The 24467-nt window shown below is 40.8% G+C and overlaps 1 protein-coding gene across 3 annotated transcripts in view; it reads right to left on the reverse strand.

Annotated features, from left to right (window-relative positions):
* HIPK3 (homeodomain interacting protein kinase 3) overlaps window positions 1-24467 on the reverse strand; it is a 69676-nt gene that overhangs the window by 40937 nt on the left and 4272 nt on the right. For 2 of the 3 annotated variants that reach the window (XM_071455238.1, XM_071455239.1), the window contains exon 2: window positions 12124-13210. In XM_071455238.1, coding sequence (XP_071311339.1) covers window positions 12124-13208 — 1085 coding nt within the window. In that variant the 5' untranslated portion in view covers window positions 13209-13210. Of the gene's footprint in view, window positions 1-12123; window positions 13211-24467 lie in introns of those variants that run through there. The other variant, XM_071455240.1, reaches the window with a different exon arrangement.

Below are 24467 nucleotides of genomic sequence, written 5' to 3' on the forward strand. Positions count from 1 at the left end.
GTGCAACATAAACAGAGACATTTCAGAAATTTATCTGTAACTATTCTCTCATGAAAAACTCAAAACATTTGAAGAATCTTTAAGAGGAGCTAAATGGACATTGTCTCACACAGAAGAAAAATTCACCTACATCACTGTAACTTAAAAATTGCAGAATGAATCCACTCCAATGACTGCCACTAAATCACTCATACTTTTTGATTTGCTAAAACACACTGACCTGTGTACTGCCATTCACCTCAAAGCATGTAAATCACATGCTTGGCAAAATGTTAGGTTTGTCTCAGAAAGGAAAGAGCTTTCTCTTAAGGCACAGCCACAAGGAAAAAAAAAAGGGAAAAATATTTGAAAATATCTTTCTAACCTTAGAAAGCAAAGCTAAAATCAAAGCACAACAGCACGGAGAAAGGAGTTGTTACATCCAATTTCATACGTATTTAAAATACAAAAGCCATGCAACTCATGACCAAGAAGGACTGAGAGCATGCATGTGTGCAATACTCAGCGGTGGGATGTACAAATAAACTCACCACCATGTAAAGCAGCTTTCTGCCACACTTCAGCAACCACCAATGAACACAGCAGCTTTCCAAGAGGTGCACATTTTGTCACACAGTCTCTGCTCCCCTCAGCACCCTCAGCCTGGCCCCCACACACATGGAAACCCAAAACAAAGGCCATGCCAAAACTAGGAAATTGCAGCTCTCCTGTGTCTGGAGAGAGAACAGCACTAATTATAAAGTGATTAACTTCTATTAGACTTTTTGTTGTGTCAGTAAAGGAGAGGGAAGGGCTGAGGTTGCTGTTATGAATTTGGCATTCCACATCCATATGACACCACCTTCTTTGAAATGGTGACATTGATGCAGATTCTGTATCTTGGGGAAATGTGACCTATGTACATTGGTTAACAACTGATAGAAGGGGTATTTCACTGGCATTATTTCATACTGGCCTGCAGGAGACAGTCAGTGGTCTCACATAACTTCAGTCCTCTGGATACACAGAGAATGAAAATGCTGAAGTGTTAAAAAAATACCAGCAGAACAGGAAACCACGTATGGGCATGATCTCCACCCAATTTAGTAAATTAAATATTACACTAAGTTTGGGGGTTTCTCTATGGGGATTTTTGAAGGAGTTTTGAATGAGTTAGAAACAGGACTTTTGAGTTTTTAGATGGTGCAGTTTATTTTCTTATCTTCTGCATAGGCAGGAAGGGTGAGTTCAGCTCACATCTTCACTGCATGGCTCAGAAGGTCACAAGACCCTCAGTTACAAGACATTTAAGGATTTATTGACCAATAAAACACTGCCAACAAGGATATTTATGGTTTTGACCCAATCCTTAAATACTTCATCTTACGGACCCATACTCCAGTGTAAGATTTCTTAACCAATCATGTTATGGCACACAAACCTACAGTGCTGCATTTTAAACTCCTTGTTTACCTCTGTAACTACTTTTATTTTAAACTCTAAAACTCTCAACTTTCCTCCACTTAATGTATCTCTACTTCAAACTATAAATTCACATTCTCACTTCTAACACCTAAGTTTGGAAGCCTTTTCCAAGGTCTCAAATCAAATCCTGTATTTAATTCTAAGCTTTGGCTTACATGCCCAAAGTTCTAAGAATTCCTTGTATTTCTAATGTTTCTCTTTTAATTTTATATCAGATAGCTCTATGTTAGACCAGAGTCAGTAGAGAGTCATTTGATGATTTTTGAACACAGTCTAATGATTCTAGGGACAGACATATGAAGAAAAGGTGCTTTATATATCTAGATACTTAATAACCATAACCTGAGAAGAAGTGGTGTGTAGAGAGATTAAGTGGAACAAAATTAGTGCTAATTTGTCTTTGGCAATCCTGAAGTTGTTCTTTCAGGAAGGCAACTACGTGGCTACAAATTGAATATCCCAAATGACACATGGCAGCATTCCACAAGCAACCAGCCCTGTGAGACAGTCATTCTGCAGACAGGGTGGAGTACTGGGGCACTAATGACACAAGCTAATTCCTAATTATCCTGCTATGTAATACCCTGCAGGGTTGCAGGGTTTTTCCCTTGTTAAATATCAGTTAGTTTCCTAACCTTTTTTTTTTTTTTTGGTAGGCTTTTAGCAGCTTAACAACTGCTGTCTATATTAAACACTACATCAAATAGGAAAATTACATAAAGCAAGAAAACACTAGGGATGTGAATGGTGTTGGTCAGAAAAAAACAGGTCACTGTCAACTCAGTGAGAGAAGGTTCCCAGTTCATGGCAGGGCCAAGAGATCAGTTAAAAACCAGCAGAAATAAAGCTGAGAATCAGTGCAGCACTCCACGTTTTTTAGTGTCTCTCCCAGCATAGTCAGACATCAACTCCAGAGCTGTCCCAGCTCCTCTGTGTGCACAGGAAAGCTTTCCATTCAACAATACTTTCTTACTGGAAATTCTTGAAATAATTCAAGGCTATATGAAAACCAAAGCAGTCAGCAGCCATACCATATAATTTACAAATTACATCCTCCTGTTCTGCTTTACAGCTCTTGTTACCAAAAATGCTGAGGCCCTTTGCTCTACTCCTAGCTACTTTTCCGGGGAGGTGAAATGTCCAAAATCAGCTGCATCTCCACACAATGCTGGCCCAGAGAAAAGCAACAAAGCTGGTGAAGGACCTGGAACATAAATCCTATGAGGAGCAGCTGAGAGAGCTGGGGGTGTTTAGCCTGGAGAAGAGGTGCAGGGGAAACATTATATTCTTTGTATTCTTGAAGAATACTTCAAGATATTTCAACAAAATATGTGTAGACATAAAGCATAATTTATATTTTAAAAAACAACTAGATCTTTGCTGGATGGCAAGCAGTGAAAGAGTGAGAAAATCAGGAGCTCAAAAATTTAAACATTAACTGGGGTTCAAAAAAAAGGCACGAAGAACAACATCCAAATACTATTAGTGTAAATATGCTGGGTTTTGCCAGCATATCTTTTTGGCAAGTATCAAGTGCCAGTACTGATCTATGACCTACAGCACACCCTAACAGTTTTTCAGTTGATAAAACAACAGTAATATGCAGTTTAAAAGCTTCATATAGTGTTATATTTATACAAAAGCCTTCTACATAAGTGAGGTGGTGCCTGCAGTTTTTCAAAGAAGCCATGAAATGCACATGTTTGAAAGTTATCAGAGAATTAAGTTTTATTGAGAGAAAGTAACAAAAATAATGGTAAAATCTGTTTCACTTCAATTCCTGGAATCAATATGGGACAATTAAAATACATTTGAAATTCACACTAATTTTGAATCTTCAACATTTAAAAAGGTTTTGTGCACTACACTCAGAACAAAGTGCATTCTTGTGAAAGATTTCATTGTGAAGTATTAGGTGGTTTTAACATTTTGAATACCAAAGATTCACTACAAGGGTAAGACCCTATCATTCTCAAAAACTTCCAAGAAAGCATTCAAATACTAATGAAAATTCAACAGTGCAATTCTGAAAAAAGGTAATAATCACATAAAGAGATGATATTTTGAGAGAAACTCCTGCACTGTCCTGGGACAACTGAAACATCCTTGGTATTTACAAAGGGGGAAATGTTCTTAAGGTAACACCATAGTCTCAAAATGCAACTGCTTGAAAATCTTATCTGTGAAATGCTTTTGGCTTGTTTCTCCCAGCCCTCTAATCCCATTGCACTTGTTAGAAGCTGTTTTAACAGCCAAATAAAAAGAAAAAAAATCCTTGAAAACATTAGCTAGCACTGTAGGACCAAGAATTTTCAAATATACAGTGTAAAATTTAACAGTCCAGACATTTCAGGCCATTTATATTCATACAAACTTGAATTCTACTTAATTACATCCCAAACAGTTCTTTTTATCCTAGACACCAATACTACTTTCCAATCAGTGCCTGAATTCACAAGAGGTTTCTTCTCTTGTCAGTGTTTTGGTTTTTAATTCCCTGGCATTTTCTTGCTGGTTTTGGTCTGACTCCACGTGAGTGTAAAACATGCTCACATATCCATCTGCACTTGCTCAAGCTGCTTGATTTTCCAGTCAACAGACTTCCAACACATCTGCTCCATCCTCTTCACTCCTGGAGGAAGCCATGGATGCAGAAGGAGCCTCCACCCACAGGACACCTCTCCCCTGAAGCCAAGGATGTCAGGTGGAGAAGATGGGCTGGAGCAGAGGCTTGGCTTTCCACCACCTTGGTTCACATCTAGTACTACCTGCTGCTACACCAGGAAAGCCATATTCACACAGGAGCCCCACAGTGGGGGCAATTTGTCACAATATTTACAAGTATTAGCATTTACAAATGGTAGCACTGCAGCTACCACCGATATTTTCTGCAAGTGAGATATCTGATATAGCCACGCTCACGTACAAGGAACAGATCTTTGGGACTTAAATATCAGTGCAGTGAAAAAAAAAAAGGATCACATTTCAGTAGATCTATTTTCATATGTGAAAAATAAAAGCTGCTTCCCAAAACTTTAGCCAGGGCAAACAGGTCTATCATTCAAGCTCAGCAAAAATTAAATATAGCAAGAACCAAAAGCTCTTTTGCCTGGAAAACCATGAAAGAATTTCCATTCTGTTAAACTGAAGCAACCTAAGGACTAAGAGAACCCTCATCTGAACTCTGATTCACATTGCTGCTCCAGTCATCATGATTAACTTGAAATCTGGGCTGACATTACTAGAATCTCCAACAGGTACATGGTACCTTCAAATGCTCCATGTGTTATCCCAGGTTATGTTACTCAGAGAATCTCTTGCTCAGGAAAAAACCCAACATGAAGGCTGGATGGCATTTCATCCACTCCCATCCTCATGATTCTCCTATGGATCTTCAGAGAGGATTTAAAAAAAAAAAACTTGCAAAATAACAGTAACCCTGACACCCTTTTCTACAGAATTAAAAAAAAAAAAAACCCAAATATGAAACCAAAAAACAACACCATTACAAAAAAATCTACTCTTGTTTTCTGCTTCTATGAACAGAGAATAATAAGGTATTAGAGAGCACGTTATGTTGACTAGAAAATAATGAGAGAATTGAAAATACATTTGTTATCAAATAGCTACATAAACATGAAGTCATGATGAGCTAAGATTGCCACTCCTGGATGATACCCTTAATGGTTTTTGTTCGGCCCTATTAATCATGAAGTTTAAAAGGGGAATTCAATAAAACAATTAATGAACAGTATGCAAAAAGTACAAACAAAGTCTTGCCAAATCAATAAAACAATTTGTTCACAGACACAAGCCACAAAGGCTTATCTTGACATTAAGTTCCGTTTGCTCCGATAAGGAAAGAAACCAGCAGCCGCAGCTCTGCGACTTTAAAGAGGGGGGATAAAAAACTGTGAAGTGTCCCAATTCACTTGTAACAGCAATTCCTTACATTATCAGGACTCTCTTATATATACCCCTGCCTGCAAGCATGCTCACAGCAGAGCAGCTGACTTTGAACAGGCTGACCTTGAGCAAGCCAACGACCTCAGCAGCATGTACTTCTGGCTTATTTCACTGCAGCAGCGAAACAGCCTCACCATCTATAGAAGTCTACCGTTCCTGGCCACCACCCCTGACTATTTTAAGATATCCCAATACACTTCAGTGATGCACAGTTCAAAGTGATAGAATAACATCTGCTAGCATGTTGAAGTGGAAGTTGTTTACAGAGGCATTTTTAGCTTGTTCTCGCACTGCGCTTCCCAAACTGACAGAAAAATCAATTGATTAACAGAGCTTTGCTTCTAATTTAAACATATCAACCCCAAAATTTAATAAACACTGAGCAAGAATTTTAGGCATTGTGAAAGGAGAAAAAACCCTTAGACACCCCACTCTAGAAAAAGCTCATTTAGAAGCTTCAAGTATGCAACAGCAATGGGTGAACTTGAAAAGGCAGTTGCTTCCCGAGATGTCAGTTTTGCACAGCTTCTCCCCTTGCTCACTGCTTTAAAGAAAAGCTGCATTAAGAGATATGTTTATTGGTATATAGGTTTTTAACTGCTATTTGAAACATAGAGAAGCTGCATGTTGATCTGACATTAGGGGAAGATAATCGTCTGCAGGGATGTAACGGTTGTGTCACCGAGCCATAACAACCCATCCTGCTGACAAGCCCAACCTACAGAGAGAAAACATTCCATTTCCAAATCCCACTCCAGGGAGAGTCACTGTCACTCTGTGTTCTCAGGAGTCCCTGGAGTGACAAGGACCAGGTTACAAAGGCCAGGGAGAAAACAAGCCTCTCTGGGAATTTATGGCCATGAGAATATTTTTTTCTAATTTTGAAGGAATGCATGTAAGAAAGGAGAACAAGAAGTCAAGTATATTGCATAAAGTTGAGGGAAGAAAAAAACAGCCTAAGCTGAGGGTGGTTTATTCTGAAACTTAGCATGAAGCTGCAAAAGTCATAAATAAAAAGCTGTCCTGCTGCAACGGCCTCAGAGCACGCACAGAGCCCTCACTGAGCCCAGCTCAGGGGTAGTAATTAAACCCCACAGCTCAACTACTTTATTCTCCTTCCAAAACTCTTTAAAACAGAAGGGCCCATATCAGACCAAATCACTCTTTGAGCTGCAGTAGAACTGACTGGGCAAGTGAAAACAGTGTCGTGACCACAGAACACAATTATTATCACTTTTCCTCTGTCCTCTCTGATCTTCATGGGAGAGGAGGGTAAGAGAAGGAGAGGGGGAAAAGCCTGCTCTCAGCCACCAGGAACACATCCAACAGCGATTTTTCCATCTCCCTGAGCTCCGTTGCAACACTATTGACATTTGGCATTTTGTCTGGAACGAGTCTGTTGATTAGGCACTACCCTTAGTTGGAAGGCTGGAGGGAGAATATCACTGTCCAGCTCTGGAATGGGGTGACTGCACTGAGTGCATCTACTCACATCACTTGCTTTTCCTTATGAGTGCACTGCTGAATACCCAGGATCGTATTTTACTGCTGTCACCAGCGGAACAGAGAAACATTTCTGAGCTATGAGCATCTCTTACTAACCAGACACCTTCCATTCTGCCACACCACTGCAGCTGCCCAGCAGCCTGTGGGGTCCAGCTGGTGCCCAGTTTAATCTGGAGATCACTTATATTGCTTCCCACTCACTTTGTTTCCCAATGAATTTGGCAATACAAGTTTGCCTGCAGATCCCTGGATGCCAAAAGGAACATGCTTTGGATAGGAAACCAAGGGCTTATGATCCCTCAGGTTTTAGCTTTTATATTTTTCACATTCTGTGCTGCTTTAATATGTGGGTCTGAGCTTCACATGAGGGGATGGTGAGCTCTGTGCACAGAGCAGGGAGACAAAACAATTCCTGCTCCAGCTGGGCACCAAGGACAAATGATCCCAATCTCAGCCCAAGAGCACAAACCCCGTGGGCTGGAGAGAGAAAAACAAGCAGGGTGGGACTGCAGGGGCTAAAGCTGGGATGGGACAATGAACTGCAAGATGCAAATGGAGCAGAACTGATCCAAGGGAGAGAGCCCGGGAGCGCTGGTGCATTTTGGGGCCATTTTGGTTCATCTTGGGTGCAGCCCTGGCTGGGCTCTGGTGCTGCCCAAGGCGGATCCATGGAGGAGATGCTTTGAATCAATCCCTGCTTGATTCTGTAGCTCTGCCCAGCCTCTGCTCTAGGGCAGCCTGCACAAGGCATCATTTATCCTCAAAACACATTTCAGTCAAGCTTCCAGCTGCACTCTACCAGCAATATGATCTGACACAGCACAAAGGTGATGATGTTTTCCTTGGAGACAGGAGGTGAAATAAGCATGGAGGCAGCCACAGGGGCTGGTGATGAGCCACTGTTGAACTCCTTTTGGGGGCTGTGCTGCAGGATCCTGCAATGAAGTAGCACACTCAATGGTTACTGTCAGATCCACAGTGTGACAGGGATTTTATGAATGATGAGTTTGGTAAGGTTTACTGAAGACTCAATTTTAAAATCCCCTTAGGAAAGGAACCCAAATTAAATCAACGTGAAGGTGATTCCCCTTGAAAAAAAAACTGAGCAGTAATTCCCTGAAGAGTTACCTCTGAGTGCCATACACTGAGAGGGCCACTGCTTCCCATGGCAACAGAAAGGAAGGTAACCTGGCTCCCTGAAGCAGATGGGCAGCACCACCTTGACCATTTCACTCCACTCCTCTTGGAGGCTACTGCTAATTGCACACAGCCATTCTGAAGCCTCTCTTCTCATACCTGCTTTGCCAAATGCATCTCACCTCAGGAAAGAGGCAAAACAAAGGAAAATGACTTCCAGAGAGAAACACCAAGTTCTGGGAGAACTTTCCTCCTTGCCAGATGAGCACAAGAGACCAGGCTTAGAAACAGATGCTTTGATTCTCCTCCTCCACAGCCTGCACTTCTTTCCATTTGGGATGCAACACTCCCCTTCTCATGATTTGGGGCACAGTTGACCAAAAGGACAGCAACACACTCCTCATACCATTTCCATAAATGACAAAAGCTTGATCACCTACGCTGTACGTAAGGGTATTTTCTTTTGAAAATGTACACACTGCTTAGTTATTTACCTCCTTAGATCACTCATAAAAGGTCAGCAGTCTTAATGTGTGAGGCCAGAAGCAGAAAAGGGCTTCAAATACCAGATCTCTCTAGTCCACAGCTATTAAAATCCAGACCAGCATAAAAAGAGCATGTAAGCACAGACACTGCCTTTCAGGGAAAGAGCACTGAGAATAACATCAGATCTTTAAAACAAATAAAAAATCATCTCTGACTTCAGACAGCAAATCGTAGCTAGTATTTATTCATACCCATACTCAACAATTCCTAGCAATACAACAAACAGGAGCTTCCAAAAGGTAACAAAATGTCAAATCTATTTTTCATACTTCTTTTAACCATTTTCTTATTTTCTCTTTGCTTGTCAAAGCTGAAACAGAAACAGGAAAACATCAAGTCATTATCACTCCATACAGTCTTGTCTCCATTTTTGTGTTTGCTTATACCCTTTTAAAATTCAGTTAGTCTCACATGTTTAGGACCTCTCCTCATACAAAAGTACCCTAATATTTCCAATTATCATTAGGTCACCTCTCCTGCTGCTATAGGCAAGGTAAGCCAGCCCATTATCCATTCACCTGGCTACATAATGTTCCCCTCTTTAAGTCCTAATCCTCTTATTACTCATTTTTCCAACTCATTACTCACTTCCTCTTACAGATGCAAAATAGTGACACTAGAATTCAAAAGAAACAGTCTATTTTATTTATATAGGCTGTATATAAATAAAATAGGATTATTTATTTAATTCTGGGAATTGGAGCATTCTCCATTCTCACAATCATTCGTTCACTCTGGTCCCAGGAACAAAAAAACAGAAGCAATGATCAGACCAGGGGAGAAAAAAACCCAACAAAACAAAACCAAAAAGCACCACCAACAAACAACTTTTTCCCTTTACTCAGTTTTGTAAAACTTGTTTTGACATGTCACAGTCAAACAGGTGAAACCTGCACTATCACTCCCAGGTTCTTCTAATACAAAAAGCATTTAAGTACAGTTATATTTTATATATAACTTCCCCTTATTTGATTGACCAAAAGCATGATCTCTCTTAAAACAAATACCATCTCAACACAAGATATTCTCTGAAGGCCCTTCACATTCTTCTGTAAGACTTTTCACTTCAAATTTCCCCAGCATCATCTATTTTTAAAGTTTTTGAATCAAATCTCTATTTTCTGCTATTATTTGCACTAGTCTGGTGCTTCCAATGGAACAAAAAGAAATTTTGAGGAACTGCCAGTCTACACAAAGTTAGTTTGAATCACACAACTGGTAGAGAGCTACACATCCATGATGAAATCCAGCATGTTGAAAACCTGTTCAGAAGTAAAAACTTCTGCTGAAAGTAATTTTGAAGTATAGTTGTTTGGTGGTTTGTTGGGTTTTTTTTGTTTTTTTTTTTTTTTTCAAAATTATCTCAACCAATATTTAGATATTAAAAAAAATTCAAGTAGATGGACCCTAACCTTTTTTCTTCTTTTTATTTTCAAACATTTCTGACTTAGATGCTACTTTATAGAAGGGTTATAAGACTATACAAAACAAACAAAGAATATGATCTACTGAAACCTGAATATTTACAAAGCATTTAAGCATAACTTAATAACTAGGAAATTTTAGGTGCACACACCATATGAGTCCATATCATTCAACAACAGCATTGAGGCAAGACAAGTAGATGCACCCACAAATCTTATCTTATTCTTGGGGGATGATATATTTGAATTAACACCCACAGGGAACCCCACTAAGTCACATTTGAGTGTAATGCAAGCATCCAAAATGCCAAGGAGTTGCACACTGATCCTGCCAGCAATGGACCTGCCCAAACCCATAAGTGTGCCAGAATTCTATTGAGAGCTGCAAAGCAACATCAAGCCAAGTAAAACACAACTACAGCTACTGCATTTTTATGTAGGCAACTAAAAAACAACAATATCTTGTCTACTGAGCCATCTGAACCAGAAAAAAACCTTCTGAAAGTAGTTAGTTGAGGCTGAAGTACTCCAATAGGACCACCCAGCCTGGCTGTCCACAGTCTCCCCTCTGTTCTTGGGGAGAAAGGAGTGAAAAATGGCAATAGATCACAATAATCTGTAATTGCTTCAATAAATAAAAAAGCCAAAATAGGTAGGGAAACATTCTCAGGCCATGCATCTTGAGTATCTGCTGGATTCTGATTCTGCACAGACCAGCTCAAGGTAAGACCTTTGCACTTGTCCAGAGCCTCTCAGAACTCCTGCCATCTTTGCAAACCTGGCCTGATTTGTCCTGAGAGGCCCGAAACCACAGTATCTTTTGATTTTGCATAAAAATTTATCACAGCTTTTACACCAAAATGAACTCCCAAGTTATTTAACTTTTTATTCCCTCTCATGTATATTTTTGTATAATGTGAACATGCATCAATCCATAACATTTCCCTATTTAGTTTTCTGTTGATGAACTTCATGAAGTTTTAAAATCCTCTGCTGCAGTTTGCAATTAAGTAATAGAGAGTGCAGGTGATGAATTAGAATATTTTATGTGAGCGCTGTACATGAAGCGTTCTTGTTTATAAGCTACAGTGAAAAAATAGATTCCTCTGGCATGAACTCCAATCACTAATTTCATCAAGCCTAGAATTGCAGCGCACAAGTTTTCCTTTCCAGCATGAATAGCTGTAAAATATTTAAAATTTTCTTCCAAGTACTCATTGTCCTAGTTTACTAGCTTCTTACTCAACCAGCAGATGGGCAATACACAGCACATACTACTGCCAGTGATGCAAAGCAGAACTGGAAGATCTTCAATCAACACAAGTTTAGCTCATAAGGAAAACAAAAGGACTAAATATTGATAATTTTTAAATGCCAGGCAGATTGGGTAACTATTCAAGGAAAGCTTTAAAAAAATAACCAAACAAAACTATCGAAAACATACACCCATTTTCAGGCAAAAGTAGAATGCAACCACATACCAAAATCACTTTAAATACCCTTTTGCTATCACCCTCAACATTTAAGCATCCTATCACTCCCTAACTCCAGAAGTTTACTGAACTCCACAGCTGCTGAAGGCACTCAGACAGAATGGAGTTTCTAAGAACTAGGGAAAATATTTACAAGTGCTGGAGAAAAACAGAGGCATTTACATAATCTTTGGCAACAGGATATAGAAACATGGCACTTCTAGGACACTGTCCAGCTGCTTACAGGAAAAAAAATCCATCATGTTAGGAAGGCTGGAAAGACATCCTAAACAAGCAAGTGAAAGATAATTTTTTTTCTTTTCCTTTTGAACAGTCTCAGAGGTCTCAAAATAGCAGTAAGTGATGGCTTCAGAGAACAACACAAAACATACTTCCAGGAAAAAGACTAGACTATCAAAACATTCAAAGCAAGTATTCACATTCAAAATGGCAACCAACTACAGAACTCTCACATTCCTAGATGGCTTTACCGGTTCAAATCATTCTTACTAGTTACCTGGAGGAGCAATTATTTAAGCCATTAACTTTAAGAAATGCTAAAACCTTGTTCCATAACAGGTAAAAAAACCAAAGTAGGAGATACCTACCTGTAATACCGAGATTGTAAATAAGTTGAACAAATAGTCTTTGATACATGGCTGGCAGACCCAAAGTCTATGACTTTGACCCGGTAAGGCTGCCGAACAGGATCCACCAACATAATGTTCTCTGGTTTGAGGTCAGCATGGATTAAACCCAGACTTTTGAGTTTTTTCAGTGCAGTGGCCACCTGTTGCAGAATAGGCCTTATTACTTTCAGTTGCAGAGGGCTGAATTTGTTTTGTTTCAGGAAGTCGTACAAGTTCTGTTCCAACATTTCAAAAACCAGACAGGTGTGGTTACGATGCTGAAAGCATTCGTAGGCTCTCACAAAGTTAAATTCATCAGCATTTTCAGTGCTCAGCCTCGCTAAGATGCTCACTTCTATCTGCCCTTGGCGCACGTACGAAGGATGATTCTTCAAGATTTTGATTGCCACGATCTCGTTCGTCCCCCTTTTCCAGCACTTGACTACTTGTCCAAAGGTCCCTCGTCCCAGGAAATCGAGAACCTCGTAGGTGTTTTTCACCGAGCACAGCACCTCGTGCTGCACCAGCTGGTAATCCCCGTCCCCGCCGGTGCCGCCCTGCTTGGAGGCGGCCGTGGCCACCACCGTCACCGGGTTGGCCACGCCGCTCTGCAGCATGGCAGGCAGGATGGACAGCTCGTCAACGATCTGCATCGTGCTGCTCTGGTTCTCCAGCTCCTCACTCTTACGCTTCAATCCACATCGCTGGGCTCCCTCCAGGAGATCCGAGCGGCTTCCCTGCGTCCCGGCCCCCTCCGGCTGAGGTTGCTGCGCCCACGCTGCCAACGCTTTTGTAGCACCTGCAGTATTTTTTAAAGCAACAGCATTTGACTGCAACCAAAAGCTCTGTCCTCGAGGTCTATCAAATGGGTTTTTAGTCTGAAAGAAAGTACTAACCCTGTGGGGAGAAATTCCAAAGTTTTTACCATTCACATAGATTTGCGGGTAGGTTCTTTCGTGGTACACGCAACTGCTTGGTTCTAGTTTGAGTTTCTTCACACTACAAAAGGCACTTGACTGGGTTTGATAAACATATGGTGGATAGACCAAGACTTGTGAGGCCATACCTACAGGGGGAGAGGAAAAGAAAAAAACAAGTGAAAATTGTGCACATTCTCAAGCTTTCCAGCCGCTGCAACTTCTAAAAGAAAAATCAGGACACCAGTATGTTCTTCAAATAAGCTGGTCTAAAGTTGTTTTATATTTAGTTCCTTGTGGCAGAACAAGCCCCTCATGCTTTGCCTGTGCCCACAGGAGGACTTTAGCAGCAGCAGGTTACTGCAGTTAAGTGCTTGAGCTGGTTGCACAGGACTGAGACAGGCTGCAGCACACGGCATTTTTGTGCTACCTTTGTGCTGTTAAACTCAACTTTCATTTAAAACCTCCCACCATTTCTACACACAAAAGTAGCACAGTGCTCAGTAACACAACTGAAAAACCAATTCAAATATTTAGCAACGATGACAAAAAATAACTCAGGAGTTGATAATTGTGAGTCAATGCTACCCGTTACACAAGGAATCCAACCTATTCACTGTAAACACCAGCAACCTTCTGACAGCAGACAAATGTCACAATGGCCACAGACCAAAGAATTTCACTGGGATGAAAATGAAAGTGATCAAGCCATGTGCTGGGGCCCAAAATAACTCAGGGGGCATGGGTATATACACATAAACAACGACAAGGTTCCAGTAACTTACATGTACAGTAACCTAATCCATTCACCAAAGGCAGGTGCTTTCCTTGAGCTCTGCTCCACCCCGCTACGGAAATTCGTGTATCAGTGACAGAGTTATGGGGCTAGAGGCAGGGATTTACCTTCCAGGTGTCCTCTATGCACTGACCCAGTGTCCCCTTCCAGACCTGCCAAACACCAGCCTTGAACTGTCACGTAGTTAAGCTAAATACTAAGAAAAAGGCTCTGGATGGACCCCAGTGGAACTACAAGGTGTCAGGGAAGTTATGGTTTATACCAGTCTGATCAGCTCCCAGAGACAAATTCAATACAATAATACCTTAATTAGATCACTTAATCACACCAAGCACATGAAAATTCTGGTAATAGGTATTTAAATTGCAGATGAGTCACATAAAACTTGAGCTAGACACTGCAGTGACTCTGATCAAATGAAACTAACCAAAAGCACAGCGTAATTATTCTGAAGCTGTGATTTCATTTATGCAAATGAACATTTAGATATCTTAAGAGCAATTAAAATAATCATACCAACACCTCAGTTTAGAATCCTCTAATGCGTTTTGTCCCAGCTGCAGAAGAAAACTTCAAAGCTCTCTCCTTCCCAAAGTTGTTTTCTCAGAACCAGATGATGTAGAAAGCTGGAGACAGCCAGGAAAGAGCTGGGCTCTTCTGCCACCAAACATGATGGAACTGCCACTGGCCTCCTGCTCCACACCAAGGACTTAACACTAACTATTAACCTCAAAACACAGGAAAAAACTCCACAAGCTCTTGACTTCTCTCCTAAATAACATGCCCCATTACAAGGTGCATAAGCATTACTGTTGACTAGGAGATCTTACTGCCTTTTCTAACACAATTATATTTAAATAAATCACTTACCCTGATCATATTATTTCGATATCCAAAATTCAGGCCTCAGTGCCTGCCCCAGAAAACACATACATCCAAGGCCCCTCTGGAGCTTCCAGTGGCACCTGCACAGCTCAGGCCAAGCCAAACCTTCTATCAGCACCTTACTACTACTCCTCCAGTTCAGGGATGACTCAAATATCACATCTGCCAAAGACACTAAATTATCAAAATAACCCTTGGGGGTTTTCTTCTTAAAACCTTTCAGAGGTTCCCACTACAAAATGATCTGCTTGCTTGTTCATCACAATCCTCTTACTTTTTGACACACGTGTGCTTGAAACAAGTAAGATATTCAAACTCAAAAAACATCTACACTTCAAAGCAAAGAAACTTCTCAAGGACACACTAGTGTGCTATCCCAGTTTGCTGACAGGAGGGTTCAGATGACCAGAGTCACTTTCCTGACTCACAGACAAACCCAAATGCTGGGCAGGCACAGCCACACCACGAAGCCCCAGGGCAGGAACAGGTCCCATGCACCTCCAGGCAGGAGGGACTGAGGACACCTGGCCCACAGGTGACAATCTGGCCAAGCTGCAGCAGTCCCAGAAGGTCAGTCTGCCCTGGATCTACCTAACAGCAAAAATCTGCTCCACTGAACTTCTGGAGAAGGTACTTTCCTGTGTAAGCATGTCACCAAAGCTGAGGGCACTAGATGATGATTATAAGTACTGTGAAAAAGCTACATTGAAATTAAGGATGGTTTTGGAAGACAGGACAGTCCAGCACAAGGAGAACCAGAGGGACCAGAGGCTCACTCAAATCCCCACCTGAGCCTGTGAGCACCACTGGCATTTAAAAATGTGTAAATCTTCTAGAGCTCATGCTGTTCAAACCAGTCCAGAAGGTCTGGAGGAACACAGTCCCAGCTTTCTCTTCAATACTAATTTCAGTTGGATAAGAAAAACTAGACTATCATCTTTTGGGGTTAGTGTGCTTCTTACAGGACTAACTCCACGACCCTGAACTCCAACCACAGTAACAGCTCTGTTCATAGATAAGAAGTGTTTACTGAGTTATTACAAGAACATTTTTAGCAACTCAAAAAAAAAAAAAAAACCACTAAAAAAAAGAAAATTGACCATTAAATGGAACAGATAACATATCCTGGAACAGCCTTTGATACAATCATTACAGACTGAACTGGAACAGCCTTTGATACAATCATCACAGACTGAACTAATAAAATAAAATTTTACTCCACACAAATAAAAACAGACTTGTACAATCATCTTATTTCTTACCTTCCCCTAAACACTTCTTCACAACTCCCATCATTTTGCTTGTCTTTTTCTAAACACACACTTCTAGATGCCAATGTCATTTGGAGAAGCTACAGTATCTTCACATAACCAGTGAATCCTGTGAAACAGGCACATAAAACCCTGCAGCATCCTACACCTGAGACTACTCAAAGACCTCTGCCACACACTCACAGTGTTCAGAAGGCATTTCAGACAGAAGCACACTCTAACCAACCTACATGCAATGAAACCCACCAGAACAGCATGGACCTATCCAACACAAGCAGCTGTTGGAGGTCTTTGAGAAGCTAGGTTGATAAACAGAACTGATTTCCCCCCACCCAGAGGAAAACAAACCCCCACACACAGCAAAGCTGCACAACAAACCTTGAAGAGAAAGGGAAAATACCACAACACCTCTACTGTAACAGCACTGCTGTGTTTTAAGGGGTTTTTTGTTGGTTCGGGGTTATGGATTTTTTTGTGGTTGGGGATGGTTTGGTTTTTTGGTTCTGTTTTTCTTACTGGGTTGATTTGTTTGTGGGGTTCAGAAGCTTTTTTTAAACTATTTTGAGGTATTTGGATTACAATACAATCCTATGGATAGCTACACCTGTAAGAATAGACTTACTGTGTCGCAGGTTTTTTGTTGCCTTTTTTTTTTTAAACCAGGACTCCCAGCAAAAGAAAAAAATACACAGCACATTTTCACCTAGCAGAGAGTGGATCTTTCTTTTCCCCTGTCACAAAACATTTCACTGAGCTCATACATCCTTCTGCATACTTGTTAATAAGACTGTTCCTGCTTCCTCATACAAACTGAAGCTGGTCAGACTGCACCTACATTAACAAGCTCAGCTGCAGAAAAAGAGAGGGGTGTGTAGAGCCAAACAACCAGTGCTAAAAGAAAGAAAAAATCATCTGTGCTCATTTCAGGGAGTTACTCAAGTCTGAACACACATAAGGAGCTGGTGCACATCTCCCAGTTAAATTTAATTTAAAATAAAAACCAAACTGCACACTACATGACCTCCCCCCAGGATGCAAACCAAAGCATCAGAAGGTCTGAAAAGTGCAATTTCCAGGTGACAGTACCACAGCAGCCTCAGAGTAACCTCCCACTTGACTTTCAGTTTTAGTCCATTGCTCCACACATATTTTTAATGTCCTCTTCTCCTTCATTGAGTGCAAAGCAAGTGTAACCACTTCAGCACAGTGCCTGCCCCGGGGCAGTGGTACACACAAGCTGAATTTGGCTCTGGAGTTCTGCAGCTCGTGTTCTCCAACTGGAGGCTGCTGCATCCCACCTCACTGCTGGGGAATAGTGCAGGGAATGTGCACAAGAAAGGAGTTTTGGGACAGCCGATCAACTGTTAGCACCTCTAGAAAGGCTTCCTTCAAAGGAACCAGTCCTCTTGGTTGGAAGCAGAGAGAACTAGGAAAATTTGGCTTGTTAAACATGAAACTATACAAAACATGTGACTTCTGACCAGAGTTGAGGCTGTGAATTCTGGGCTTCTGAAAAAAGTATGAACAAAGTAACAAAGCAAACGTATTTCACCTAAGTAAATTCATTGTTTATTCCTTTAAATAAATTAACAAGAGTATTTTCACAAAGTAATGTCAGTGGACAGGAGGCACCTCAGTTTGTCCCCCCACAACCAAACTCCTCTGTACAGAAACTGAGCAGGGAACCAGGCAGATGCATCTCAGCAAAACGAGGCACCTCTGGTTAACACCTTGCTAATGATCACCTAGGTGTAACAATGCTCTCTACTTCTCAAAATTACATCTGCAGCCTTCTGGGGCTAGGCAAACTCAGCAGCACAACCCACTTGGCACACTGTGACAACCTGGAGCAGCACAGGCTGTTCCAGGCCTGAGCACCATTAATAATTAACTGTACAGTGACATTTCCACATGGCTGAGTCGGGGGGAGTGTGGCAAAGTAACTGGTTAATAAGGCCACTGCAGGGGAGCACAGGAGAAATTGCCACAGTGCTCTCTTCATTTGTCTGTGAAATGCACAGCTCCTTCCCCCAGCACTGCAATCACCCTGCTGCTTCTGGTGTAGTAAATTCCCAGCAGCCAGAGGCAGCCACCTAATAACAGAGTTAAACTGTAACCCAAGAAAACTTGTTTTCCAACTTCTTTCAGGCCTCCATGGGCAAAAAGCAGCTCCAAAACTCTCACATCCTCTTCACAGTGCAGCTGGGCATCGAGGGAGGCTTTCTAAACACTCGGTATCTTCCAGCAAATGCACAATTGGAGCAGTGGCACTTATGAAACGTTTTGTTTACATCATGCATCACTTTGGAAACACTGTAAGGATACTAACTGTCATTTTTTCCCGGTAAAACAATTGTTCTTTTCATATTAGGTGCCACCCAACTTCTCAAGTTATTCAGCAAGTACAAAGCTGAAATAGTTGCCCTCTCTTTCAGCACAGATGAAAGTCCATTACCAGTAGTAGCAGCACCTCTACGTTACTGTTTATTTTGGATATGCAGCTGAACAAGCTGTACTGATGCAAGTACTTTCATACCCCATGACCTGTTCACCCTGAGGAATTCCCTCACTCCAGCTGGACAATTAATAACAAAGCACTGGTAATTGAGGTTTCATGTAATTTATAAAGGAAAACATATCCACAGAGAGTGCAAAGAAATGTGCATCAGTGTCCAGAAATTTGTGTCCAGAAATACAAGCCCAGGGAGTCCCAACCCTCTGGCCACCTCAAAACCAGCTCTGTGACCCACAGAAGGGAGAGCAGAGCAAAGCAGAAAGCACTGAGGTGTTCCAGGTAACTTGTGTCCTATAAATGGTTTCCTCAATGACAGAGGCAATTCTGGACACAAACTGCAGAGGCACACACACTGCCCTACAGAGAACCAGATGCAGGAGCAGCTGCTGCTGATAGCTCACCAAAGAAACCAACACCCAGAGATGCAATTTCATGACAAAAGAAATCATTGCCATTCTTGACTAAAAAATGTATTCCAAAGCTCAGGGATGTTGGCCCATCATTCACCAGGAGCATTCAGCTGAGCCAACACAGCCTTTGCCCCACATGAAACCTCAGTCCTGCACAGGTCCAGGCTGAAAGGCCAAAGGTTGGCTCCAAGTTTTAGTGGGAAGCAAAGGATATAATGATCCAATTCTGCCCTTGTAGAACTTAGTTACTAACCACCCAAAAAAATGTTACAGGGCTGATTAAGGTCTGTGCAACAGTGGAGATATTTGTAATCAGACACCACAATGTCGCACTGATAGCAGAAATTGAAAATATCAGTTGGTTTAAGTGTGATAGAAACCAGTCTCAATTGCAGCATTGTCTCCATCCTTGGAAACAGAACTGACACCATACACTGAGCACAAACATATTTTACATAAAATATCAGAGTGAACTGCTGTGACTCAACGCTGCCATAGCACCAGCAGCAGCACTCAAGAACACAATTGCTTTATTCATATTTTCCACCAATATCAAAAGCTAAATCTTGTGATACCAATATGACTGCAATCATAGCTAAAAAGTTAAATGAAACAGTACTGGAAGCATTTCTTTTTCTCCTGGGCAAGCTGGAAAGCAGGCACAAGCAGTGCAGCCTTGGCCACCAGCCCCAGGGAGAACATGCCCTCCAAATCAGAATGTGCCACCATCAACATAAACAGCACATTTCAACCAGCCAGGGCTTCACCAGCCTAATCTCTTCTTTTAGAAGACTAATTCTTTTTGAACCTGGAAACAGCAGGCACACTCAAATAAAAGTCTCTGACAGTGGGGATTAGGAGAGCCCACACTTTCTGCAGGACAGAAGTGCTGGAGGATCCATCCCAACCACCACTGTCTGCCACCGTTCAATGCAGCAGGAGGGCCAAGGCAAGCAGAGAGGCAGGGCACTTCTTCCATTGCCCTCAGTATTTCCAAAAGATTTTGCCACCTTGCCTAAAGCAGAAATAAAATTTGATAGAGAGGATTAGCCCAAACTGCATGTTGGTATATCACATGTTCAAATGCCACTGTACTTAAAAAAAATTTCCTTCTTAGTTCTTTCTTATTTTCAGTCATTTTATTTTTGTGCAATTGCTCAATTTTGCATTTTTTAGAATGCTGGGTGTTTGTTAGAACTAGAAATGGATCAACCCATTTAAGCAATTTATTTTGAAATTTCATTTTAAAATAGCTCTAGACAATACCAAAAGCAGCTCCTGTAAGAATATTCATTTAAATGTTTGTTGCCACTTCACAGAAAGTAAGGCAGCACATCTGCATGCCCAGGAAGGGGTCCTACTTACATAGAGTTCATCAAGTCCTCTCAACTACTCAGTGAGGAGGAAACTCATCCAAAATTACCTTTCTCCCTCTCAGGAAAAAAGATTTTCACCTGGTCAAAAACAAACAAGCAACAAAAACCAAAGCAAACAAAAAAGCCCAAACAACAACAACACAAAATTCCTGTTCTCCCCACAGGACCTGCACATTAAGTCTAGAGCAGCACACACAAAAAAAACCTGTCGAGCTCATTGAGTATGACATGCAATGCAAAAATGTGCAAATCAGGCTCTCCTGTACCAAGGGGGTGAATAAAACTTTCCTACACATTGAGAACCACCTGGTAGTAAGCAATATTTGAGTTAAAACTTTGCCCAAATACATGGAAAAAATCAGTCCCTCTTCCAAGAAGACCAACAAGAATGTCATTATCAAGTGGTTACTGAGTTGTGAAACCAAACACACCTAGAGCACATTCAGCTTCCTCTGCAACAAAAATGTCAGAGTAAATAGAACGTTAGCATTTATTTGTTTTAAAACTGACTTAACTGCAGCAGAAAAAGATCAATCAAGATAAGTGTGTGGGATTAGATGCCTTGATTATTTTTCAGTTTTCAGGTCAGTTGTCCCAGCTACATCTAGTAACGACTCTCAAACATATACAGACTGAGGTAAACACACACATACACACACACATTAAGCAGGAAGGTATTTTTACACATACACAAACAAAAAAAAAAAAACCTGTGAAGTCCCAGTATTCTTCCCATAATAAAAAACTGTTATTTAAAAGTGGTTTGAATATTCTGCTTTTATATAACAGGTGTTTTTCTTTCCTTGTAAGCAACACCATCATGAAAATAGCAGTGGTTGCTTGCAGAAAACAGCTGTATAAAGTGGACATGGCATCTACTGTAGAACAGTAAAAAAAAAAAAAAAAAAAAAAAAGAGGGAAAAAGTGTTTATACCTTCTTTCAGCTTTCTAAGGATGTAGAGAAGCAGTATTTCCTACAGGTAAATATCAGTGCACTAGAAATCCATTCTCTCTCACAGAAGGATCAGCCTTCTGCCTCCTAATGAATCAGTAACTGTTATAACACATATTATAATGCTTCCCAAAGCCACCAGGGCAAGAAATGTCTCCCCCTCCCTTGTGCAAAGGATCTTCCTGATTTAACTACACAGAAACCATGTGAAAAGGTGAAAGATTATATGCAGCATACAACCCACTACCTGGGGACATAATAATACTGCTAAATGTGCATACATTTTTTCTCTGTTGTATTCCCTTCCATGTTTAATAATCTTTGCACTTGTAGCATAAATAAACCTTTAACAGCCACTCTTGTTTTAATCTTCACAAGAATGTTTAGACACCTCTGTGACAGAGTTTTAAAAACACATCTAGTCTCGAGCAGCATTTGTCACAAAGAGCTCCCAGAGCATTTCTTGGGAACACTTCCCACCATGGCCTCTTGCTGGGCTCAGAGCTGACACGGTGCAAAGGAAGAAGAAAGCCAGCCCACAGCATCATTACAAAAACCATAGAGAAAAGTTATTAAAATCAGTCTTTATGAAAAGCAATCTCATGAAAGTAATCTGCTCCTATTAGGCTGAATACCAACTAATTCTGCAAATCACAAAATAAGTTGGTATGAAAAGGGAAAAAGCACTTGGTCTCCTCTTAGGAACAAATCTGGTTCCTTCTGAAGGGCTTCACAAGATCTCAAACACCAAAATTCCCATACTTAACAGATTGAAATGCTGAAAAATAAAGATTATCTGAGTACCTCTTCTACCCACATACAATCCCTAATAATCTTCAAAGAGAAGCTGTGGAAAAAATTTCTCAACTGGAACATACAGACTGCAGACAAGCAACCAAGTCTAACAGTTAAAAAGAAAAAAAAGAGAAGAATTGAAAGGAAAGGGGTAAGAAGTATCAGATGACCAAAGTTTCTAAGAAAAACTCGAGAAGGAAGATGTTGATAAGACAATGATGGACATCAACAGCTTCAGTCAAAAAGGCAGAAAGGTATCTTACAAGAAACAACTACAAATCCTCCTGGAAATTGTGTAAGTTCCACCAATTGTGCCAGCACAGAAAAAAACCTGCACCATAGGAAAGAGGGGAAAAATTAATATATTTTATTCAAACTAGTGGAATTTGGTAAAAGTTAACATAGCTTTTTTTTTTTTTAATGCTGACAAAGGACCAAAACAAAGCAGTAAACATGTTGAGACTGTGGAAACACAAGAGAAGAAATATTTATTCTATCTACATATGAAAAAGTAAATTACTTTTGCAAAAGTGAATTAATAAAGCTTTAGGAAAAAACGAGTACATAAACACTTTTTATGGATACCTGATACTAGTAGTTACTTATGTCTTCCAAAGGGAGCTTAGATCACCAGTAAGAAAAACTTCTTTTCCTCCCTTATAAAACTTTCTAAAGTATTGAGGTCCTTTTCTCTCAGCATTTTGCCTTGACAGGTGAGCTTCCTCATGCAGCCCTTGAGGGGGGCACGCATTAGGGGTCCCATCTGATGCAGGCAGGCATCTGATGATTGTTTCAGTCTATTCCAGCAGGAGCAGGGAGAGGTTCAGGTGTCAGCTGACAGCCAGAGAGGCAGGGAGCAGGCCTGCAGGGATCTGGTCACGCTAATAAAAGCAGCAAACATCTCTGCAATGAGGACACTCCAGCCCCACACAAAGCACAGCTGCACCACTCACTGCAGCCCCAGCTGAAGTTGCTCTCCTGGCACTTTCTCCTGCCCAGGGACCAGTTTTGCCATCTCAAGATGAGGTCAGCACAAGGCAAAGAGATCCACTTCCATCTCACAGCTCAGAGTCAAGTAAAACTAGAGAAAACCCCTAAAATAACCCAAAGCAGGTTTTCTCAGGTACTGGTGGCTGCTTGCCCCAAGGCAAGCGAACAGCCAAGCCAAGCTTGGTGATAAAAATCTTGCCTCACCCAGTAATTTAAGTTCCTTGGAGGTTTGGTGTCCTGGTGACACAAAGAACAGCTGCAGGACAGTGGAGTGTGGTGACCCAGAGCAGCCTCCAGAACACAGGAGAGCACAAGACACACTCAGACCAATGGATTATGAAATCCAACAGGCCTGGAGAAGTGGCCGTGGGCATCTCCAATCATCTCCAAAACCTCCTCTTTTCAGGGTGTTTATGGGACCACCACATGTATCCAGGAAGTGATCATACAAATAAAAGCTGACTTTTTCCATTAAAAACCGTATTGGTACTTCATTTGTAATGTGCTTTAAAAAGCACTAAAAAGTCTTCTAGAGCTGCTACATTATTTCAGCAAGAATGGAAAGCATGAGTTTAAGATTACTGATGTTAAAGATAGCTTTTTTGATGGGAGTGCCCCTCCTAACATGCAAAAAGAGTTCTCTGCATGTAAGAATCCAATTACCTTTTTAATATTGGGAGTTGCTGTAGCTTTGATCATCCTAAAAGATAGGAAAATATTTCTTATGTCTAGTTTCTCTTTGGATGTTTGACTGCATCTTCTTTTATTGCTCTGTTTTGGAATTTGAACTTTGCCTTTTCCTGTTATACCCAAATACTGTAGAGCATAAAAGAGCTGGATAAAAGGGGAAAAAATGATTATATTCCTTACTTACAAAAAGGAATCATTTCCTAATCTTTTTCTAAAAACACAACATACTGTACAAAAAGTTTTCATAATGCTGGAATTAACAAATATGTACAGTTAATATTCAGAGAGGTATTTTGAAATTACACTGACTCCAAGTCTCAGCATAAGGAAAAAAAACAGAACTAAACTACTTGAGTTTACTTGTTTAAAAAACAGTTGTTATTTGGCTCTTCTTCCTTTTCCAAGCCCAATTGCTAAACCAGAGATTGTTAGAAAGTTACCCACTATCCAAAATGCAGTATTAAAATGCTATATGGAAAAAAAAAGTGATATGCATTGAAAAAAATACTACAAAGCTTTACAAAGATTATCCCCAAACTGCATCTAAACCCAAGACTCACACCAACTCCTGCCATCTTCTTTTTCAGTATTCATTATATTGAAATAAAACAACTGAAGAACTGGGGGGAACCAAGACTCACACCAACTCCTGCCATCTTTTTCAGTATTCACTATATTAAAATAAAACAACTGAAGAACTGGGGGGAAGAACCTAGCCTGTAGGAA

This window comes from Agelaius tricolor, unplaced genomic scaffold (genome assembly GCF_023055355.1).
Source record: "Agelaius tricolor isolate 1412-34295 unplaced genomic scaffold, bAgeTri1.0.p SCAF_46, whole genome shotgun sequence".
Taxonomy (NCBI): domain Eukaryota; kingdom Metazoa; phylum Chordata; class Aves; order Passeriformes; family Icteridae; genus Agelaius; species Agelaius tricolor.